The sequence below is a fragment of the Macaca mulatta genome, chromosome 5 (genome assembly GCF_049350105.2).
Source record: "Macaca mulatta isolate MMU2019108-1 chromosome 5, T2T-MMU8v2.0, whole genome shotgun sequence".
NCBI lineage: Eukaryota > Metazoa > Chordata > Mammalia > Primates > Cercopithecidae > Macaca > Macaca mulatta.
The window spans coordinates 112,065,091-112,088,304 of NC_133410.1; the positions used below are offsets into that span (position 1 = coordinate 112,065,091).

General features: G+C 38.8%; 1 protein-coding gene across 4 annotated transcripts in view; it reads right to left on the bottom strand.

Annotated features, from left to right (window-relative positions):
- The window catches only part of MANBA (mannosidase beta), a 135,188-nt gene that overhangs the window by 72,255 nt on the left and 39,719 nt on the right, over window positions 1-23,214 (bottom strand). For all 4 annotated transcript variants that reach the window (XM_028848647.2, XM_078002035.1, XM_001101549.5 and 1 more), the window contains one exon: window positions 16,662-16,785. In XM_028848647.2, the coding sequence (XP_028704480.2) occupies window positions 16,662-16,785 (124 nt within the window). The remainder of the gene's footprint in view (window positions 1-16,661; window positions 16,786-23,214) is intronic.

Consider the following 23,214-nt stretch of genomic DNA (forward strand, 5'->3'; position numbering starts at 1 on the left):
GAACTGGAATCTCGTAGTGTTTAGATAAGTCACAGAAGTCTTAGAGATAAAGATAAACAGCAGTAATTTCTGCTTTCCTTTGACCTCAGTATTTTTTTCAAACATAAATCGTTTTTACTATTAACTACCTTAAACATTAAGAATATGTGAACATTATTTAGGAAGCTGAAGTTAGGGCAAATCAAACAAATGACCACAGGATATTAAAAAGTGCAAAAGTTTAGAAACCACTATTTTTAAGGACTAAGAATACAGAAAAGAAACATATATATATATGTGTGTATATACACATATATACTTATACAGGGTATAGTGTATATACCCTATATATAGTACAGTACATATATAGAGCATATATACTTATACTCTAATTTTATTACATCAAACAACCAAATTGATAACTATGAAATACATATATACTTATATATGTATATACTTATATATACTTATATACATATATGCATATACATATATACTTATTAAGTAAATTAATTCACAAGAATTTCACATTAATTTTTTAGTTTAATAGGCTTCCTTCTGTCATACACAATTAAGTTAGGGAACTATGGTTGATCTTTTGATCTTCAGGAGTAAACTCGCTAATTTTAAGTCAAGATATAAATTGAACACTTGAAAAAGCACGAAGATTACAGTATCTCTTTCTAGCCTCAACAGGGGGAAGGCAGAAAGTGTCCCACAGACAAATTAGTTTAGGCTTTCACATCAAGTTAGCTGAAGTTACTAGACTAGATTAGTTTGTTTTAATAACTGCTTTATCCACTTACTACATATACCTATATATAACAGAGGACCAATATAGAAATTTAGAAAAGACGGTTAAACAGAGGAATAAAATGCAAACCATTTGTAACACTACTACAGAGATAGCTACTGTTTGCATTAGTTTTTGTTTGTTTACTTGTTTGTTTGTTTGTTTTTGAAACAGGGTCTTGCTTAGTCACCCAGACCAGAATACAGTGGAATAATCATAGCTCACTGCAGCCTCAACCTCCCTGGCTCAAGTAATCCTCCTGAAATTGCCTTTGCAAAATTATAACTGAGGAAATTATGACAATGAAAGAAATCAGACCTAATCTACTCCATCTTGCTTCTAACATGTAAGCTGTTCTTATTCATTCCTGGCAGTAGGCTGAACTAACTTTGGGAAGGAATTTTGTTTGACTCTGAAACAAAATGGATGACAACTCTTTCCCGAAAAGACTCCTTCTTGCCTGAGGACCAGTCTGCCTTTGCAGGACTAACAAATTAGCTACAAGATTAGAAATTACAGTTTAGGGGTCATGCAAACTTAATTTTTTAGTTTAATAGGCTTTCTTCTGTCATACACAATTAAGTTAGGGAACAATGGTTGGTCTTTTGATCTTCAGGAGTAAACTCGCTAATTTTAAGTCAAGATATAAATTGAACACTTGAAAAAGCACAAAGATTACAGTATCTCTTTCTCGCCTCAACAGGGGGAAGGCAGAAAGTGGCTCCAAGAGTATAAACCTTCCCAAATTGCTACCGGGATAACATCGCTATTGTAAAACCTAGATCAGTGCTTGAGATATTTTACAGACCCTGCACTGGATGGATCAGCTGACACCACCCATACTGGTAATCTGGCTCAACCAGTTCTGCCATCCTACCCAGTAAAGAAGACAGCAAGAAAACCTTACTTCGCTCCCCTTACGATTCTGTCTCCGACCTGACCGCTCAGCATGCCCCACTTTCCAAGCCCCTACCCACCTGATTATCTTCAAAAACTCTGATCCCACACAGCGTGGTGGCTCACGCCTGTAATCCCAGCACTTTGGGAGGCCGAGGCAGGTGGGTCATGAGGTCAGGAGATCAAGACCATCCCCACTAACACAGTGAAACCCCATCTCTACCAAAAATACAAAAAATAAGCTGGGCATGATGTCAAACGCCTGTAGTCTCAGCTACTCAGGAAGTTGAGGCAGGAGAATCACTTGAACCTGGGAGACGGAGGTTGCGGTTAGCCGAGATCGCACCACTGCACTCCAGCCTGGGCAACAGAGCAAAACTCTGTCTTAAAAAAAAAACCAAAAAACAAAAAATCTCTGATTCCCAAATGCTGAATGCTTAGGGGGACTGATTTGAGTAATAATAAAACTCTGGTTTCTCACACAGCCAGCTCTGCCTGAATTACTCTTCCTCCATTGCAATTCCCCTGTTTTGATAAATCAGCTCTGTTTAGGCGGCAGGCAAGGTGAATTCATTGGGAGGTTACACTGCCACCTCAGCCTCCGAGTACTTGGGTTTACAAGCATACACCACCACACATGGCTAATTTTTTTTATTTTTTGTAGAGACAATGTTTGCCCAGGCTGGTTTCAAACTTCTGGCCTCAAGTGATCCTTTGAACCTGGTCTCCCAAAGTGCTAAAGATCACAAGCATGAGCTACCATGCCCAGCCTTTCATTAGTTTTGACCCACCTCATTCCACACTTAAATTTTAAAAATGAATACATTTTATTTTAAATAAAAATTATATGTATCTTTTTGATTATGAACTCAGCTTTTTAAAAAAAATTCAGTAACTCTCACAGTGCCTGTCTCATAGTATACACCAAATAAATACATAAAAGTATCCAGACTACATTAGCTTATTCTTTTCTTATTTCTCAACATTTAAACGTCTATTGATATCCGTGATACCTGCTGTCTTCCAGATAAAAACTGAAAAAAAAAATTCTGAAGAAACTACTAAAGGTAGAACTCTTTTAATGCTCTCATGAGCTTATGCTCTAATTTTATTACATCAAACAACCACATTGATAACTATGAAATTAATTAGAAATATAGGAATTACTACTTAACATGCACAAAGCACATCTTCTGAACAGGAAACATATATTTCTCTATGTTAAGTACAAAATATATTACAGTCATAAATTTTCAAAAATGAGGGAGGAGCTTCAAGATGGCTGACTAGCAGCATCTGGTATTCGCCACCTCCACAAAGAAGAACCCCTTCAGATAGACCACCTATCAGAAAACACTGAAATTCAACAGAAAAGTGACAGAAAACAGCTAAGGTAAGGAAGGAGAGAAAAGCAAGGAACCCTGCTTAGCAGGGAGCAGCTGAAAGCCTGGAGAGGCTCCCCAGTGCTGGGAAAAGGTAAGGGAGTCGCCTCCAGTGGTCTACATACCCATCATGGACTCCTGCAATCCTAGCCATGTTGAGAGCACCTCCACTCTCGCAGACCCCAAGACCAGTAGAGGGAGCTACAAGATACGCAATGGCATTGCTCCAGAGAGGGAGCTCCTAAGCGGTTAAAGCAAGGCACCATTTTGAGAGCCTAGCCCCAACCAGACTCCATGCTGCCTTTGGGCTTAAAAGCCCTACATCTCCACATTCCTGGAGAGTTACTGACATCCCCACATGAAGCCAGGCACTGCTGCTGGCTGCTGCCATCAATGCTGAAGCAACTCCACCACCCCCAGGAACAGGGCTGCTACACATTTCAAAACACCCTGTGGAAGGGCTACCCTGCTTATCTCTACTACCTGGGGCAAAAGTGCATGCTCTCCACTCACCTACAGCTATTGCCACTGAAAGCAACCCCATCCTCCCCTGGAGAAGGGCGGCAGCACAGTCACTACTGCCCCCACCCAAGCATTCCACCAGTGCTCTGGATACTATCCCATGCCTGCCTACCACAACCAGCTCCCAATGCACCACTAGAGGGGTCTGAGGACAGGCCTGCCTGGCCTGGCTCTACACTCCCACTCAGTGCCTGAGCAAATGGTCTGGAAGCCTGGGGATCACCCTGCCCCAACCACCACTGTTGGTACCTGAGCACTCCTTCCAGGAGCCTGAGGACAGGCCCACTAAACCTGCAGCTACTACCACAGCTAACATCTGCCTGCATGTGCCACCTACGGGCCTGGGGACTAGTGTGCCCAGCCCGTTGCAGCCACTGCCAACACCAATGCAGACTTCTTGGAAACCAGAGGATTGTCCTGTCACTGCTACTGCCGTTTCCCATGCCATACCTGCTGCCCGGGGCCTGGAGACCCACCCATCCAGACCAGTGGTCTACCACTGCCGCTGCCAGCACCCAAGCAGGCCAGTCACCTGGAGGCCCAAGATTCATCATGCTTGGACTCACTAATACCAGTGCCAGCATATATTGCACTGAAGCCCAAGGACAAGCACACTCAGCCTGCTGCTGCCACCAGTGAAGTTTAAGGATTGGCCTCTTGATGTTCCCATCCCCAGCAAAACTTCACTACAACCTCCACTAACAACTATACTCTAAGCCACTGAGGAAATCACAAACACCACTGATGCTGTTACAGCTGAAGAAATCAGCTGTTAGAAGGAAAACTAACAAACAGGAAGGACACCCACACCAAAACCCCATCAGTACGTCACCATCATCAAAGACCAAAGGCAGATAAAACCACAAAGATGGGGAAAAAGAAGGGCAGAAAAGCTGGAAATTCAAAAAGTCAGAGCGCATCTCCCCCTCCAAAGGAACGCAGCTCATCACCAGCAACAGAACAAAGCTGGACAGAGAATGACTTTGACAAGTTGAGAGAAGAAGGCTTCAGTCGATCAAACTTCTCAGAGCTAAAGGAGGAACTATGTAACCAGTGCAAAGAAACTAAAAACCTTGAAAAAAGAATGGATGAATGAATAACTAGAATAATCAACGCAGAGAAGACCTTAAAAGAACTGATAGAGATGAAAACCATGACATGAGAACTTCGTGACGCACGCACAAGCTTCAGTAACCGACTCGATCAACTGGAAGAAAGTTACCAGTGATTGAAGATCAAATGAATGAAATGAAGTGAGAAGAGAAATGTAGAGAAAAAAGAGTAAAAAGAAATGAACAAAGCCTCCAAGAAATATGGGATTATGTGAAAAGACCAAATCTACGTCTGATTGGTGTGCCTGAAAGTGACAGGGAAAATGGAACCAAGTTGGAAAACACTCTGCAGGATCTCATCCAGGAGAACTTCCCCAACCTAGTAAGGCAGGCCAACATTCAAATTCAGGAAATACAGAGAACGCCACAAAGATACTCCTCGAGAAGAGCAACTCCAAGACACATAATTGTCAGATTCATCAAAGTTGAAATGAAGGAAAAAATATTAAGGGCATCCAGACAGAAAGGTCGGGTTACACACAAAGTGAAACCCATCAGACTAACAGCAGATCTCTCAGCAGAAACTCTACAAGCCAGAAGAGAGTGGGGGTCAATATTCAACATTCTTAAAGAAAAGAATTTTAAACCCAGAATTTCATTTCCAGCCAAACTAAGTTTCATAAGTGAAAGAGAAATAAAATCCTTTACAGACAAGCAAATGCTGAGAGATTTTGTCACCACTAGGCCTGCCCTACAAGAGATCCTGAAGGAAGCACTAAACATGGAAAGGAACAACTGGTACCAGCCATTGCAAAAACATGCCAAAATGTAAAGACCATCGATGCTAGGAAGAAATTGCATCAACTACTGAGCAAAATAACCAGCTAATATCATAATGACAGGATCAAGTTCACACATAACAATATTAACCTTAAATGTAAAAGGACTAAATGGTCCAATTAAAAGACACAGACTGGCAAATTGGATAAAGAGTCAAGACCCAGCAGTTTGCTGTATTCAGGAGACCCATCTCACATGCAGAGACACACATAGGCTCAAAATAAAGGGATGGAGGAAGATCTACCAAGTAAATGGAAAACAAAAAAAAGCAGGGGTTCCAATCCTAGTCTCTGATAAAATAGACTTTAAACCAACAAAGATCAAATGAGACAAAGAAAGCCATTACCTAATGGTAAAGGGATCAATTCATCAGGAAGAGCTAACTATCCTAAATATATATGCATTCAATACAAGAGCACCCAGATTCATAAAGCAAGTCCTTAGAGACTGACAAAGAGACTTAGACTCCCACACAAAAGTAATGGGAGACTTTAACACCCTACTGTCAACATTAGACAGATGAATGAGACAGAAATTTAACAAGGATATCCAGGAATTGAACTCAGCTCTGCACCAGGTGGACCTAAAAGACATCTACAGAACTCTCCAACCAAAATCAACAGATTATACATTCTTCTCAGCACCACATTGCACTTATTCCAAAATTGACCACATAGTTGGAAGTAAAGCACTCCTCAGCAAATGTAAAAGAACAGAAATTATAACAAACTGTCTCTCAGACCACAGGGCAATCAAACTAGAACTGAGGACTAAGAAACTCAATCAAAACTGCTCAACTACATGGAAACTGAACAACCTGCTCCTGAATGACTACTGGGTACATAACGAAATGAAGGCAGAAAGAAAGATGTTCTTTGAAACCAATGAGAACAAAGATACAACATACCAGAATCTCTGGGACACATTTAAAGCAGTGTATAGAGGGAAATTTATAGCACTAAATGCCCGCAAGAGAAAGTAGGAAAGATCTAAAATTGACACCCTAACATCACAATTAAAAGAACTAGAGAAGCAAGAGCAAACACATTCAAAAGTTAGCAGAAGGCAAGAAATAACTAAGATCAGAGCAGAACTGAGGAGATAGAGTCACAAAAAAGGCTCCAAAAACTCAATGAATCCAGGAGCTGGTTTTTTGAAAAGATCAACAAAATCGATAGACCGCTAGCAAGACTAATAAAGAAGAAAAGAGAGAAGAATCAAATAGACACAATAAAAAATGATGAAGGGGATATCACCACCGACCCCACAGAAATACAAACTACCGTCAGAGAATACTATAAACACCTCTACGCAAATAAACTAGAAAACCTAGAAGAAATGGATAATTTCCTGGACACTTACACTCTCCCAAGACTAAACCAGGAAGAAGTTGAATACCTGAACAGACCAATAGCTGGCTCTGAAATTGAGGCAATAATTAATATCCTACCAACCAAAAAAAAGTCCAGGACCAGATGGATTCACAGCCGAATTCTACCAAAAGTACAAGGAGAAGCTGGTACCATTCCTTCTGAAACTATTCCAATCAATAGAAAAAGAGGGAATCCTCCCTAACTCATTTTGTGAAGCCAACATCATCCTGATACCAAAGCCTGGCAGAGATACAACAAAAAAAAGAGAATTTTAGACCAATATCCCTGAACATTGATGCAAAAATCCTCAATAAAATACTGACAAACCAAATCCAGCAGCACATCAAAAAGTTTATCCACCATGATCAAGTGGGCTTCATCCCTGAGATGCAAGGCTGGTTCAACACACGCAAATCAGTAAATGTAATCCAGCATTTAAATAGAACCAAAGACAAAAACCACATGATTATCTCAATAGATGCAGAAAAGGCCTTTGACAAAATTCAACAGCCCTTCATGCTAAAAACTCTCAATAAATTCGGTATTGATGGACCGTATCTCAAAATAATAAGAGCTATTTATGACAAACACACAGCCAATATCATACTGAATAGGCAAAAACTGGAAGAATTCCCTTTGAAAACTGGCACAAGACAGGGATGCCCTCTCTCACCACTCCTATTCAACATAGTGTTGGAAGTTCTGGCTAGGGCAATCAGGCAAGAGAAAGAAATAAAGGTATTCAGTTAGGAAAAGAAGAAGTCAAATTGTCCCTGTTTGCAGGTGACATGATTATATATTTAGAAAACCCCATTGTCTCAGCCCAAAATCTCCTTAAGCTGATAAGCAACTTCAGCAAAGTCTCAGGATACAAAATCAATGTGCAAAAATCACAAGCATTCTTATACACCAGTAACAGGCAAGCAGAGAGCCAAATCATGAATGAACTCCCATTCACAATAGCTTCAAACAGAATAAAATACCTAGGAATCCAGCACACAAGGGATGTAAAGGACCTCTTCAAGGAGAACTACAAACCACTGCTCAGTGAAATAAAAAAGGACACAAACAAATGGAAGAACATACCATGCTCATGGATAGGAAGTATCAATATTGTGAAAATGGCCATACTGCCCAAGGTAATTTATAGATCCAATGCCATCCCCATCAAGCTACCAATGACTTCTTCACAGAATTGGAAAAAACCACTTTAAAGTTCATATGGAACCAAAACAGAGGCCGCATTGCCAAGACAATCCTAAGCAAAAAGAACAAAGCTGGAGGCATCACGCTACCTGACTTCAAACTATACTACAAGGCTACAGTAACCAAAACATCAAGGTACTGGTACCAAAACAGAGATATAGACCAATGGAACAGAACAGAGCCCTCAGAAATAACACCACACATCTACAGCCATCTGATCTTTGACAAAGCTGACAAAAACAAGAAATGGGGAAAGGATTCCCTGTTTAATAAATGGTGCTGGGAATATTGGCTAGCCATAAGTAGAAAGCTGAAACTGGATCCTTTCCTTACTCCTTATAAGAAAATTAATTCAAGATGGATTAAAGACTTAAATGTTAGACCTAAAACCATAAAAACCCTAGAAGAAAACCTAAGCAATACCATTCAGGACATAGGCATGGGCAAGGACTTCATGTCTAAAACACCAAAAGCAATGGCAACAAAAGCCAAAATTGACAAATGGGATCTAATTAAACTAAAGAGCTTCTGCACAGCAAAGGAAACTACCATCAGAGTGAACAGGCAACCTACAGAATGGGAGAACATTTTTGCAATCTACTCATCTGACAAAGGGCTCATATCCAGAACCTATAAAGAACTCAGTCAAATTTACAAGAAAAAAACAAACAACCCCATCAAAAAGTGGGCAAAGGATATGAACAGACACTTCTCAAAAGAAGACATTCATACAGCCAACAGACACATGAAAAAATGCTCATCATCACTTGCCATCAGAGGAATGCAAATCAAAACCACAATGAGATACCATCTCACACCAGTTAGAATGGCAATCATTAAAAAATCAGGAAACAGCAGGTGCTGAAGAGGATGTGGAGAAATAGGAACACTTTTACACTGTTGGTGGGACTGTAAACTAGTTCAACCATTGTGAAAAACAGTGTGGCGATTCCTCAAGGATCTAGAACTAGAAATACCATTTGACCCAGCCATCCCATTACTGGGGATATACCCAAAGGATTGTAAGTCATGCTGCTATAAAGACACATGCACACATATGTTTATTGCGGCACTATTCACAACAGCAAAGACTTGGAATCAACCCAAATGTCCATCAGTGACAGACTGGATTAAGAAAATGTGGCACATATACATCATGGAATACTATGCAGCCATAAAAAAAGGATGAGTTCGTGTCCTTTGTAGGGACATGGATGCAGCTGGAAACCATCATTCTCAGCAAAGTATCGCAAGCACAGAAAACCAAATACTGCATGTTCTCACTCATAGGTGGCAACTGAACAACGAAATCACTTGGACACAGGAAGGGGAACATCACACACCAGGTCCTATTGTTGGTGGGGGGGGAGGGATAGCATTAGGAGATATACCTAATGTAAATGACGACTTAATGGGTGCGCACATCAACAAGGCACATGTATACATATGTAACAAACCTGCATATTGTGCACATGTACCCTAGAACTTAAAGCTTAAAAAACAATAATAATAATAATGGAAAGAAAAAAAAGAAAAAAAAAGGTATACAAAACAACCAGAAGTCGATTAATAAAATGACAGGAATAAGCCCTCATATATCAATAATAACCTTGAGGGTAAATGAATTAAACTTTCCGCTTAAAAGATATAAATTGGCTAACAGGATTTTTCAAAAACATGACGAAATTATATGCTGTCTACAAGTAGTTCAACTCACCCCTAAAGACATCTATGAACTGAAAGTAAAGGAATGGAAAAATACATTCCATGAAAATGGAAATAAAAAATGAGCAGGCATAGCTATATCTACATCAAATAAAACAAAGTTTAAGTCAAAAAACAGTAAAAACACACAAAAAAGGGTAACTATATCATGATAAAAGGATCAACTCCACAAGAGAATATAAAAATTCTACATATATCTGCACCCAACTTGGAGCGCCCAGATTGATGAAGCAAATATTACTAAATCTAAAGAGAGATAGATTCCAATACAATAATAGTGGGAGATTTCAACATCTTTCTCTCAGCATTATGTAGATTACCTAGACAAAAAATTAACAAAGAAACATTGTATTTAAATTGTACTTTAGACCAAATGAACCTAATACACATTTACAAAATATACAATAGCTACAAAATGCACATTCTTCTCATTAGCACATAGCAACAAGGATAGATAATATGTTAGACCAAAAAATGACTCAACAAGTTTTCAAAAATTTAAAATCATATCAAGTATCTTGTCATAACACAATGGAATAAAACTAGAAATCAATAATAATAACTTTGAAACCTGCACAAGCACATGGAAATTAAACAGCATGCTCTGAAATGACAATTAGGTCAAGAAAGAAATTAAAGAGGAAATAAAAAAATGTCTTGAAACAGATAAAGATTGAAGTACAACATACCAAAATACAGCAAAAGCAGTGCTAAGAGGGAAGTTTATAGCAACAGATACTTACATCCAAAAAGTAGAAAGATTTCAAACAAACAACCTAACAATACTCCTCAAGGAACTAGAAAAACAAGAACAACCTCAACCCAGAATTAAAAGAAGAAAAGTGATAATAATGATCAGAGCAGAACTCAATGAAATAGAGACCAAAAAAAAAAAAAAAAACAGCAAAGGATCAATGAAATGAAAACTTTATTTTTGAAAACAAGATTGATAAACCCCTATCTAGACTAATTAAGGAGAAGACCCAAATAAATAAAATTAGAAATGAGAAAGGACACATTACAACTGATACTACAGAAACACCAGAGACTATTATGAACAACTATACACAATCAACTGAAAAACATTGAGGAAATAAGTAAATTTCTGGACACATACAACCTGCCAGTACTGACTGACAAAAAAAAATAGAGGTCAAGCACAGTAGCTTATGTAATTCCAACAGTTTGGGAGGCCAAGGCAGGAGGACTGCTTGAGAACAGAAGTTGGAAACCAGCCTCGGCAACATAACAAGGCCCTGTCAGGAAGGCAGGGCAAGGGAAGGAAAGGGAAGGGGAGGGGAGGGGAGAGAAGGGGAGGGGAAGGGAAGGGAGGGGAGGAAAAAGGAAAAGGCAAGGCAAGGCAGAAAAGGAAAGGAAAGGAAAAAAGGAAGAAAGAGAAAGGAAAAAAGAAAGAAGAGAGGAAGAGAGGAGAAAGGAAAGAAAGGGGAAAGAAAAGAAAAGAAAAGAAAAAAGAAAAGAAAGAAAAAGAAAGAAAGAAAGAAAGAAAGAAAGAAAGAAAGAAAGAAAGAAAGAAAGAAAGAAAGAAAGAAAGCAAGCAAGCAAGCAAGCAAGCAAATAGTGAACCTGAACAGACTAATAATAAGTAGCAAGACTGAATCAGTAATAAAATCTTCCAACACAAAAAAAATCCAGGACTGGGTGCCTTCACTGCCAAATTTTACCAAAGTTACAACAAAGAACTAATACCAATTCTACACAAACTATTCCAAAAATTGAAGAGGAGATAATTCTCTCTAACTCATTCTAGAGGTCAGCATCATGCTAATATCAAAACACACAGAGAGGCAGCAAGAAAAAAAAAAAAAAAAAGAAAGAAAAGAAAGAAAGAAAACTACAGCTCAATATCCCTGATTTGCATGGATCCAAAGATCCTCAACAAAATCCTAGCAAACCAACTCCAACAGTACATCATAAAGATAATATACCACAAGCAAGTGGAATTTATCCCAGGGATGCAAGGATCTTACATTTGCACAAATCAATAAATGTGATACCTCACATCAACAGAAAGACAGAAAACATATGATCATCTCAATAGATGCAGAAAAAGCATTTAATAAAATTCAATATCCCTTCATGATAAAAACTATCAACAAATTAGTCATAGAAGGCGTATACCTCAATATAATAAAGCCCATATATAAAAACCTAGAGCTCACATCACACCAAATGAGGAAGAGCTAAAAGTCTTTCCTCTAAGAATCAGAAAGGGAAAAGGATGCCCACTTTCACCACTCCTATCCAATAAAATGCTGGAAGTCCTATCCAGGGCAATCAAGCAAGAGAAAAACATAAAAGGTATCCAAATTGGAAAAGAGGAAGTAATATTATTCCTCTTTGCAGATGACATGCTCTTATAACTGTAAAAACTTGGAAGATTCATCAAAAAATGCTTAGATCTGATAAATAAATTCAGCAAATTTGTAGGATACAAAGTCAACATACAAAAATTAGTAGTATTTCTACACATCAATAGTGAACTAGCTGAGAAAGAAATCAAGAAGGCAATCCCATTTACAAGAGCTATAAAAAATAAAATACGTAGGAATAAATGTAACCAAAAAGGTGAAAGACCTGTATGAGGAAAACTATAAACGTCTGATGAAATAAACTGAAGAGGTCACACAAACAAATCGAAAAACATCCCATGCTCATGGGTTGGAAGAATTAATATCATTCAAATGACCACCATACTACCCAAAGCAATCTACAGAGTCCATGCAATCAATCACTATCAAAACACCAAAGTCACTTTTCACAGAAATAGAAAAAAACAATCCTAAAATTCACATGGAACCAAAAAAGAGCTCAAAAAACCAACGCAATCCTGAGTCAAAGATTACATCACATTATCTGAAAACAGACACATAAACCAAAGGAACAAAGTCTAAACCCCAGAAATAAATCCACTTATTTATAAGTAACTGATTTTTCACAAAGGCACCTTGGTCAGAGAACATGTATTGAAGAAAGAACACCCTCTTCAATCCTCTTCAATAAATAGTGCTGGGAAAATTGGACATCCATATGCAAAATGAAACTGGACTCTTATCTCTCACCATAAATAAAAATCAACTCAAGATGAATTAAAGACTTAAGCATGAGACCTGAAACAATAAAACTACTAGAAGAAAACATATGAGAAGCATTTCAAGACATCGATCTAGACAAAGATTTTACAGCTAAGATCTCAAAAGCAAAGATAACAAACATAAACATAGACAAATAGTACTATATTAAACTAAAAAGCTTCTTCACAGCAAAGGAAGCATTCAACAGAATGTAGAGACAACTGGTTGAAAGAGAGAAAATATTTGCAGACTATCCATTTGACAAGGTACTAACATCTGGAATACACAAGAAACTCAACTGAACAGTAAAAAAGCAAATAACCCGGGGCTGGGCGCGGTGGCTCAAGCCTGTAATCCCAGCACTTTGGGAGGCCGAAACGGGTGGATCACGAGGTCAGGAGATCGAGACCATCCTGGCTAACACGGTGAAACCGTGAAACCCCGCTCTACTAAAAAAAATACAAAAAACTAGCCGGGCGAGGTGGCGGGTGCCTGTAGTCCCAGCTACTCTGGAGGCTGAGGCAGGAGAATGACGTAAACCCGGGAGGCGGAGCTTGCAGTGAGCTGAGATCGGCCACTGCACTCCAGCCTGGGCCACAGAGCAAGACTCCGTCTCAAAAAAAAAAAAAAAAAAAAAGCAAATAATCCCATTTAAAAGTGGGCAAAGGATATGAATAGACATTTCTCTAAAGAAGACATACAAATGGCCAACAGGTATATGCACAAATGGTCAACATCACTAATCATCAGGGAAATGTAAATCAAAACCACAAATACTATCTTACTCCAGTTAGAATGACTATTACTGAAAAGACAAAAAATAATAGATGCTGGGGAGGATGCAGAGAAGAGGAAACATTTATACACTGTTAATGGGAATGTGAGTGAGTACAGCCACAATGGAAATACAATATTTCTCAAGAAATTAATAGTAGAACCATTACCATACAATCCAATAATCCCACTAATAGGTATTTATCCATAGAAAAAGAAATCAATATAACAAAAAGATACCTGCACCCCCATGTTTACTGCAGCACTATTCACAATAGCAAAGATATAGAATCAACCTAAGTGTCCATCAACAGATGAATGGATAAAAAAGAATAAAATCATGTCTTAGCAACATGGATGGAACTGGAGGTCATTATGTTAAGTGAAAGTCAGACACAGAAAGACAAATTTTGCATCTTGCCACTCACACGTCGGAGGTAAAAATGTTGATCTCATGGAGGTAGAAAGTGAAATAATAGAGACCAGAGGATAGGAGGGGTATGAGTGGCAGAGAGGAATGAAGAAAGGCTGATGAATGGGTACAAGCATGCATTTAATTAGAAGGAATAAGTTCTCATGTTTGACAGCGTAATAGTGTGACTATGCTTAACAACATGTATTGTATATTTCAAAATAGCTAGAAGAGAGGACTTGAAATGTTCCCAACACACAGAAATGATAAATACTAGAGGTGATAGATACCTGAAATACCCTGACTTGATCATTACACATTCTATGCATGTAACAGAATATCACACATACCCCATAAATATGTACAAATATTATGTATCAATTTAAAAATATATTTAACCTTCCCAAATGTAGTTGAAAGGAGGAACTGTTTACACTGAATCTAAATTGAATTTTAAGCATCATTTAAATTAATTTAATTCATATAACATTCACCCAGTCACCAGTGACTAATAAAGTGAACTCTAATAACTCAGGAAGAAATGTTTAGTTTAATATTCAAAATTGTAAATTAAACTAGAGCAGTATTATTCAAAATTTTTTCAGGCATCAGGGTACCTAGAGCTTATAATGCATTTTGCAGACCACCTAAAATACTGATTAAGCTTCAAAACAAATAAATAACTTTTTGCTAAATCAGACCACTTTTTTTTTCTTTTTGAAACAGCATCTCACTCCATCACCCAGGCTAGAGTGCAGTGGTACAATCACAGCTCACAGCAGCTCTACCTCCTGAGCTCAAGCAATCCTCCCACCTCAGCCTCTTGAGTAGCTGGGACTACAGGTGAATGCCACCAGGCCTGGCTAATTTTTGTATTTTTTTGTCAGAGAGAGGATTTTGCCATGTTGCCCAGGCTAGTCTCTAACTCTTAGGCTCAGGGAATCCACCCATTTTAGCCTCCCAAAGTGCTGGAATTACAGGCATGAGCCATGGCGCTCGGCTCAGACCACTTCTTATACCAGATTCTGTTACTTATACCTGAGAAAACGTATGGGTGGTAACATGGGATGAAGGGAAATTAAACCACTATTTGATTTTAGTAGTGAAAATCTTTAGTTGGATTACACCTCAGAAGAATAGTTTGGGAAGCACTAAACTAGAGAATTATAAGCACAGCCACATTTACATGTACAACTTAAATTAGATCTTTTAATGCATTTTTAAAGTTTAAAAATACCAACAGCACCAAATAACCTCCTCAAATTGAAGCATCTGTCATTTGCTTTCATCTTCTGCCTTCAGATAATACAGATTTCTCTAATTGAATAGCAAGCTAAGGTCACCAGGGCTCTCAAGATAACAGAACTCTTGTACTGACACATCACATTCTTTCTTACTGATTTCATCTAGTTAGGCTTCCATGTGATTACACTGAGCATTGCATGCTCTCATTTAAGATCTCACTTGCCTCCATCTTCACCCTTCATTTCCCTAACTTCTCAAATCCTCACTGATCTTTGATTTTCTGGCTCTTATCTTGGAAGGTTATTTGTTTTGTTTGGCAATTGTTTGTATCTCCCCTTCCCACACATGAAGGATCAGTGTACCTACTCTATTTCTTTTCTACATCAAATAAACACAGTGCTGAGCAAAGAAAGCAACAAATATTTAACCAGCTTTTAACTTATCCACTGACATCTGTGAGATTTCTGAGGTTCTGTTTCAATGCTCCTTGATATTGAATAGTTGCTTCAACTAAAAAAGTACTATTTTTCACCTTAGAAATATTTCTCTTGGCCAGGCGTGGTGGCTCACATCTGTAATCCCAGCACTTTGGGAGGCTGAGGCAGGCAGATCACCTGAGGTCAGGAGTTCGAGACCAGCCTGGCCAACACGGAAAAAACCCGTCTCTACTAAAAATACAAAATTAGCTGGGCATGGTGGCACATGCCTGTAATCACAGCTACTCAGGAGGCTGAGGCAGGAGAATCGCTTGAACCTGGGAGGTGGAGGTTGCAGTGAGCCAAGATCATGCCATTGCACTCCAGCCTGGGCAACAAGAGTGAAACTCCGTCTCAAAAAATAAAAATAAAAAAGAAAAGAAATCTTTCTTTTGCCCTATTTACCTTCCAGTTTATTTTTAACTCTTCACAAGGCTGCTGTGTCAGGGCCCTTGTGTCAGGGCCCTCAGAGTAGTGCTCCCGGTTATGAAGAAAATGTACAGAGACAGCAAGTCAGTCTAACAACGTGAGCAAAGCAAGAATTCGACACTAAAAGTGACTAGAGAGGCTGCAAAAAGGAGCACCAGCCAGCAGGCCCAGTCCTTTCAAGAAAGAATACTTATCTCAGGAAAACTTGGAGCTGCTCTTCCATTTTATTTTTTCCTTTTTCTGTAAAATATGCTAAAAGATATTTACCTACATACCTGCTTTATATTGTCAATTTTCATGTAAAATCAGTTTGTACCTATTTTTTACTTTTATAAATTGATTGTACTACAAAGATTTTAAAAATTCTAAATCTCTGAGAAACATACCTCTGTATTTCAATTATAAACCCAATTTTTATAACAAGAAGACTCAAAAAGAAAAAAAAATCACTTCTTTCAGCTTACCATATATTGGGGAAAATGTGAAGTCGGTCAGGTGACAAATATTATAGGCTTCAATTCTAACATCTTTCCAGATTCCCTGGGTAGGAAAGGAAGGCCCCCAGTCCCAACTAAAGGAACATTGCTCCTACAATTTCAAGGGGAAAAAGAAGATAAATTCTGATTACCATGAAATTTAAACATTATGAAAAACATTTTCTTTAAAAATGTTATATATGTGTATATAAGTTTGCTATGGCAGCCATAACAAAGTATCACAAACTAAGTGGTTTAAACAATGGAAATTTATTTTCTCACAGTGAAATCCAAGATCAAGTTATCAGCAGGTTTGGTTCCTCCTGAGGCCTCTCTCCTCTGTTTGCACTGTGTCCTCTTTTTCTGTGCTAAGCATCCCTGGTGTCTCTCTCCATTATCCAAATGTCCCCTTCATACAAGGACACTAGTTGTATTGGAATAGGGCCCACCCTAACTGCCTCATTTTATCTTAATCACCCCTTAAAGACCTTCTCCAAATATGATTACATTCTGAGATACCAGAGGTTAGAACTTCAACATATGAATTTGGGGGGACCACAAGTTAGTGCAAAACTGTGTGTGTGTCCCCCAGCCACCATACACAGCCTCTGAAGTGGCCCACAATGATCCCCACTTTGAAGTGACCTAGTGAATCACTTCTAACCAACAGCATATAGCAGAAATGATGTGATTTTCTTAATTAGGTTATAAGAGACTAAGCCTTGAATTTTGGGTACTCTCTTATGCCCTCTCTTGGCCAAGAAGGAAGCCGGCCTCCGTGTCATGGGGCAGCTCTGCGGAGAGACCCACATGAGCAATCTGAGGTCTGCCAATAACCACAAGTGAGCTCAGAAACAGACTCTTCAGCCTTGAGTCAACTTGAGCCAAGCCTTGAGACAACTGCAGCTGTGGCTGACAGCTTGACTATAACCTCATGAGAGACCTGAAGCCAGAGGCACCCACCTAAGCCACACTCAATTCAGATTCCTAACTAATAGAAGCTACCATAATAAATGTTTTCTTTACTATTATTTTTTAGAAATCAGAAAACCTATAGTCCATATATTTTCTTTTTTTAACTTTTAACTTCAGGGGTACAAGTACAGGTTAACTTGTGTCATGGGGGTTTGTCATAGAGATTATTTCATCATCCAGCTATTAAGCCTGGTACCCAATAGTTATTTTTCCTGATCTTCTCTCTGCTCCCACTCTCCACCTTCTGGTAGGCCCCAGTGTGTGTTGTTCTCCTCTATGTGTCCATGTGTTCTCATCAATAAATGTTTTTTTAAGCTGATACGTTTTGGCATAATTTGTTACATCACAATAGATAGTACAATATTCAGTATATCCAATATATCTATGTTACATATAACATATGAAAGAGATAAATTTGGCAGAAATGTTCTAAGAACATAAAATCTATGAAGAGTTGTACATGTATTCTTCAAATGCATACTACATTGAAGCAACTCAATAGTTCCTCTTTAAACTTCTCTATAATATCTCTGAACCTAACTACTGTATTTAAATCTAATGGCTACAAAGAATATTGCGCTTACATGTAATAATTAAAAAGAATGAGGAGACCGGGCGCAGTGGCTCACACCTATAATCTCAACACTCTGGGAGGCCAAGGTGGGTGGATCATCTGAGGTTGGGAGTTCGAGACCAGCCTGACCAACATGCAGAAACTCTGTCTCTACTAAAAATACAAAATTAATCGGGTGTGGTGGTGCATGCCTGTAATCCCAACTACTCAGGAAGCTCAGGCAGGAGAATCGCTTGAACCCGGGAGGCGGAGGTTATGGTGAGTTGAGATCGTGCCACTGCACTCCAGCCTGGGCAACAAGAGCAAAACTCAGTCTCAAAAAAAAAAAAAAAAAAAGAATGAAGAAACATATTGAAAGACAAACACTTTATAAATAGGTTTTAAAAAGCTCTGGCTAAACTTGCCAACCTCAGGTATGAATTCAGAAGTCCTTGTTTCTGTACATGAAGCCCAAAAACAATCAGTTCGATCTTTAGCCCCTGACACAGGTGGCCAAGGCAGATATTTTATCCAGTCTTATTTGACCTTGGTACGTGTCTCTCCCTTAATGACACTCAACTTCCATATTAAGTTACAGAGTTCAAATTCAAAAATAAGAAATAATTCTGTAAAATAAATCCCTTTCACACAGAATGTTTTCTAATTTCTACTTCTTAAAAGAAAAAAATATTTTCAGAACAGTTAATTAAAACATGTAAAGCTATGAGTTCAGCTTTTAAAAAGGAACAAGTTTGGGTCATACATTTTATGGGGGGAAAAAAAAGTAACAAGAACCAGAGGAAATATTAAAATCCTTCTAGATGGAGTCATTTGTAGAACAGAACCTGAAGATTTGGCCAAACTTTGTCATTTAGGTATTATTTCCTTAGCTCTGTACTTACCTAAGATAGAGATAAATTTGTTTTTACTAGAGAGAAAAACAAAGAACTAAAATTATAGCATCCACATCTGTCTAAATTTACCACTTAAGCACCAGATTCTCATATTCAGAATGAAAACCATCTTGGGGACATTTATGGGAGAATTTTAGTATCTATTTGTAATTTTTTTCATTGGAGATACGGAAAAGAAGGACAGCAAAATAATCAACATCTTATGAGAGAGACTATTTTCCCCATTAAGGGTGACAAATCACTCTTGACCTCTTCAAGAAGTTTTTTTTGAAGTGCTTTCTATGTTTCACGCTGGGAGTACTTCAGTATACACAACAGACACAGTTCTTCTGCTTATAGCGCTCACAGTCAAGCATGAAATTCAGGCGCTGAATAAATAATTACAAGTATAATGAGTTTTACAATGGAAATAGGCAGGGGACATATAGTCAGAGGTTGAGGAGGATAGGTATCAAGATGAGTTCTCCTGAAAAAAATGGCCCTGAGGGGTGAGTACCATTTATCCACTGTGAGCAGGCAAAAGGCAAGTAGAAGCTTTTTTTTTTTTTTTTTTTTTGAGATGAGTCTCACTGTCACCCAGGCTGAAGTGCAGTGGCACAATCTTGGCTCACTGCAGCCTCAACCTCCAGGCTCCTCCCCGCTCAGCCTCCTGAGTAGCTGGGACAGGCTAATTTTTGTATTTTTCTTAGAGCTGGGGTTTTGTCATGTTGTCCACACTGATCTTAAGCTCCTGAACTCAAGTAATCTACTTGCCTTGGACTCCCAAAGTGCTGGGATTACAGTCATGAGTCACTGCCCTGGCCCAGAAGCATTCCTTTCAGCAGGAACAGCATGTGCAAAGGTCAGGAGGTGCAGGACAGTATGATGCATTTCAGGAGCTGAAGAGGCAGGGAGAATGGGAAGAGGCAGGGAGAAGACTGGAGAAGTGAGCATGGGCCAGACAGAGCTAAGAGAGCTAAGACCCAACGACATTGGCCTAAAGGCAATGAGAAGCTGTTGAAGAGTTTGAAGAAGAGCAGTGCTGTGATCATTTTTTTCTGAAAAGATCATTCTATCTGCTCTGTGAATGATTAACTAGAGGAAGGCAAGTGAAGCTTCAGGGATGCCAGTTAGGCAATCAGGGCAATATTTCATGCAAGGTATGACTGAACTCAAGAGATAGTAGCAGAAATGAAATGTGAACAGACTGAAGAGCTATTGAAGAGGTACTATTTGCATCATCAAGAGGACTAAGCAATTGATTGAAGAAAGAAAAAGGAGAGAAAGGTGTCAAGAAAAACTCGAGTTTTTGGCTTGAGTACCTGTTGTGGATAGTGTTCCATTCAGCAAGAGACAGAACCCTGGGATAAGGATGTAGATCACAAGTGCAGTGTGGAGCATACTGAGCTTTAGGTCCCTGTGAATCAGACAAGGGATGATGCTAAATAAGCATCTGAATGTAAGATCTGGAATTGAAGAAAAGTTGGGCTGAAGACACAATATTGGAAGACAATGGCAAATAGATTTATTATGGAAGAAATGAAAAATGAGATAGCCTAGAGAGGGTATAAAATGAGAAAAGAGTCTAGAACAGAGAAAGACCCTATAATATAACTTTTAGGAGAACAAGGATGTGGATAAAGAGACTTACAAGGAAAGGCCAGAGATGTAAATGGAAAACAAGAAAGATGGCATCAAACCTTGGTAAGAGGGTAGCTGAAGTGATGAATCCCGTTATCCATGCTGGACAGAAAAGAAAGCAGAGACAAGAGGGGACTTAGGTTGCTACAAGGAAAGCAGAGGGTCAAAGAACTGGTGAAAGAGAGTATCGGGGGAACCAGCCTCCAATATTTCAACATAGGTTCTTTTCTATTTTCCCTAAGTGTCAGCCAGTCTGAGAAATAAAAAGAAAGAGTACAAAGAGAGAAATTTTACAGTTGGGCCTCTGGGGATGACATCACATATTGGTAGGACCATGATGATGACCCTGAGCCACAAAACCAACAAGTTTTTATTTGGGATTTTAAAAGGGGAAGGGGTGTACAAACAGGGAGTAAATCACAAAGATCACATGCTTCAAAGGGCAATAAAGATCACAAGGCAAGGCAAAATTAGAATTACTGATGAGGGTCTATGTCCCACTGTGCACGCATTGTCTTGATAAACATCTTAACAGGAAATGGGGTTCGAGAGCAGAGAACCAGTTTGACTGGAATTTACCAGGCTGGAATTTCCCAATCCTAGTAAGCCTGAGGGTACTGCAGGAGACCAGGGCATATTTCAGTCCTGATCTCAACTGCATAAGACAGACACTCCAGAGCAACCATCTATAGACCTACCCCCAGGAATGCATTCCTTCCCAGGGTTACTCCTTGCTGGGAAAAGAATTCAGCAATATTGCTCCTACTCACACATCCATTTATAGGCTTTCTGCAAGAAGAAAAATATGGCTCTGGTCTGCCCGACCCCTCAGGCAGTCAGACCTTATGGTTATCTTCCCTTGTTCCCTGAAAATTGCTGTTATTCTGTTCTTTTTCAGGGTGCACTGATTTCATATTGTTCAAACACACGTTTTACAATCAGATTTCATATTGTTCAAACACACATGTCCTACAATCAATTTCTACAATAGTGGTCCTGAGGTGACGTATATTCTCAGCTTATGAAGATAACAGGATTAAGAGATTAAAGTAAAGACCCACTAACTTCATAATAAGCTAAGCTGAGCATCTTGTTCATTACCTGTAATTATAGTAATAAGCCTCCAAAATAGATATCACCACTCTAATTTTTGAATGGTTGTATAGCACTTTACAACATGCAAAGGGCACTTACATTGTTATTTCACTATATCCTCATATCAGGGATTAGCTCCATGTACAAATGATGGGCATGCCTAAAGTTATTCTATGTTCACAAAGCCAGAATTCAAACCCAAGACTCTTGACTTGGTTTCCAACTCAGGTATCTTCCCACTGGACCATGTCAATCTAGTCAGAAATACCTAGATGCAACTTGCAATTGTTCTGGAAGTCTACCCTAAGATTAGTTTCCAAAACATTGTGATAGCAGAAAACTGGGTATGATTCCTGATGTCAGTGACAAAGGGCTTTGTTCTATCTAGATAACTTGAGAGTATGTTTTAAATACCACAAATTGAATAGAAGGTGGAGGGAAAATAGCATATGAATATATATATAACATTTATATTATCTTTATTAATGACTTGAAAAGTAACTTTTCACATTAGGATCCAGGTTAGTTTCAGTTTTGATAAAGGTTAAAAATGGAAGGGGAAGCCAGCACGGTAGCTCACACCTGTAATCCCAGCACTTTGAGAGGCCAAGGTGGGTGGATCACCTGAGGTCAGGAGTTCGTGACCAGCCTGGCCAACATGGTGAAACCCCATTTCTACTAAAAAATACAAAAATTAGCCAGGCATGGTGGCAGGTGCCTGTAATCCCAGCTACTCAGGAGGCTGAGGCAGGAGAATCATTTGAACCTGGGAAGCAGAGGTTGCAGTGAGCTGAGGTCATGCCACTGCACTCCAGCCTGGGTGACAGAGCAAGACTCCATCTTAAAAAAAAAAAAGAAAAGAAAAGAAAGGAAGGAAGCGGAGAGGTAAAAACTACAACCTCTAGCATTTAAACCACTGTGTCATTGGAAGCCAAAGGCAAAAGAATCAAAAGATAAATCTTATCCAGAATTATAAGTGTACAAATATTCCATGGAATACTTGACTACTTGTCAAAGCAATACTCTAAGGCTGTTATTACAGTAGTTTGAACAAATGGTTAATGGGTCATTGACATAAGTTTGGGTAGGTTGAATCAAACAGGAGGAGGTATAATTTTAACCCTAGTACTTATATTAAGGAAACATAATTTAATAGTAAATCCATCCAGCTGAAAGAGAGCCACTTAATTTAATCAGAACATATTAGCTAATGTAACAGTTCTCCCTAAAGAGTATTGGGAAAATATGTTTAGTGTCTTCACAATGAGCCCAATCACTACATTTGTTGTTAAAACTAAATTTCATGGCTCACGTCTGTAATCCCAACACTATGGGAGGCCAAGGCAGGTGGACCACCTGAGGTCAGAAGTTCAAGAGCAGCCTG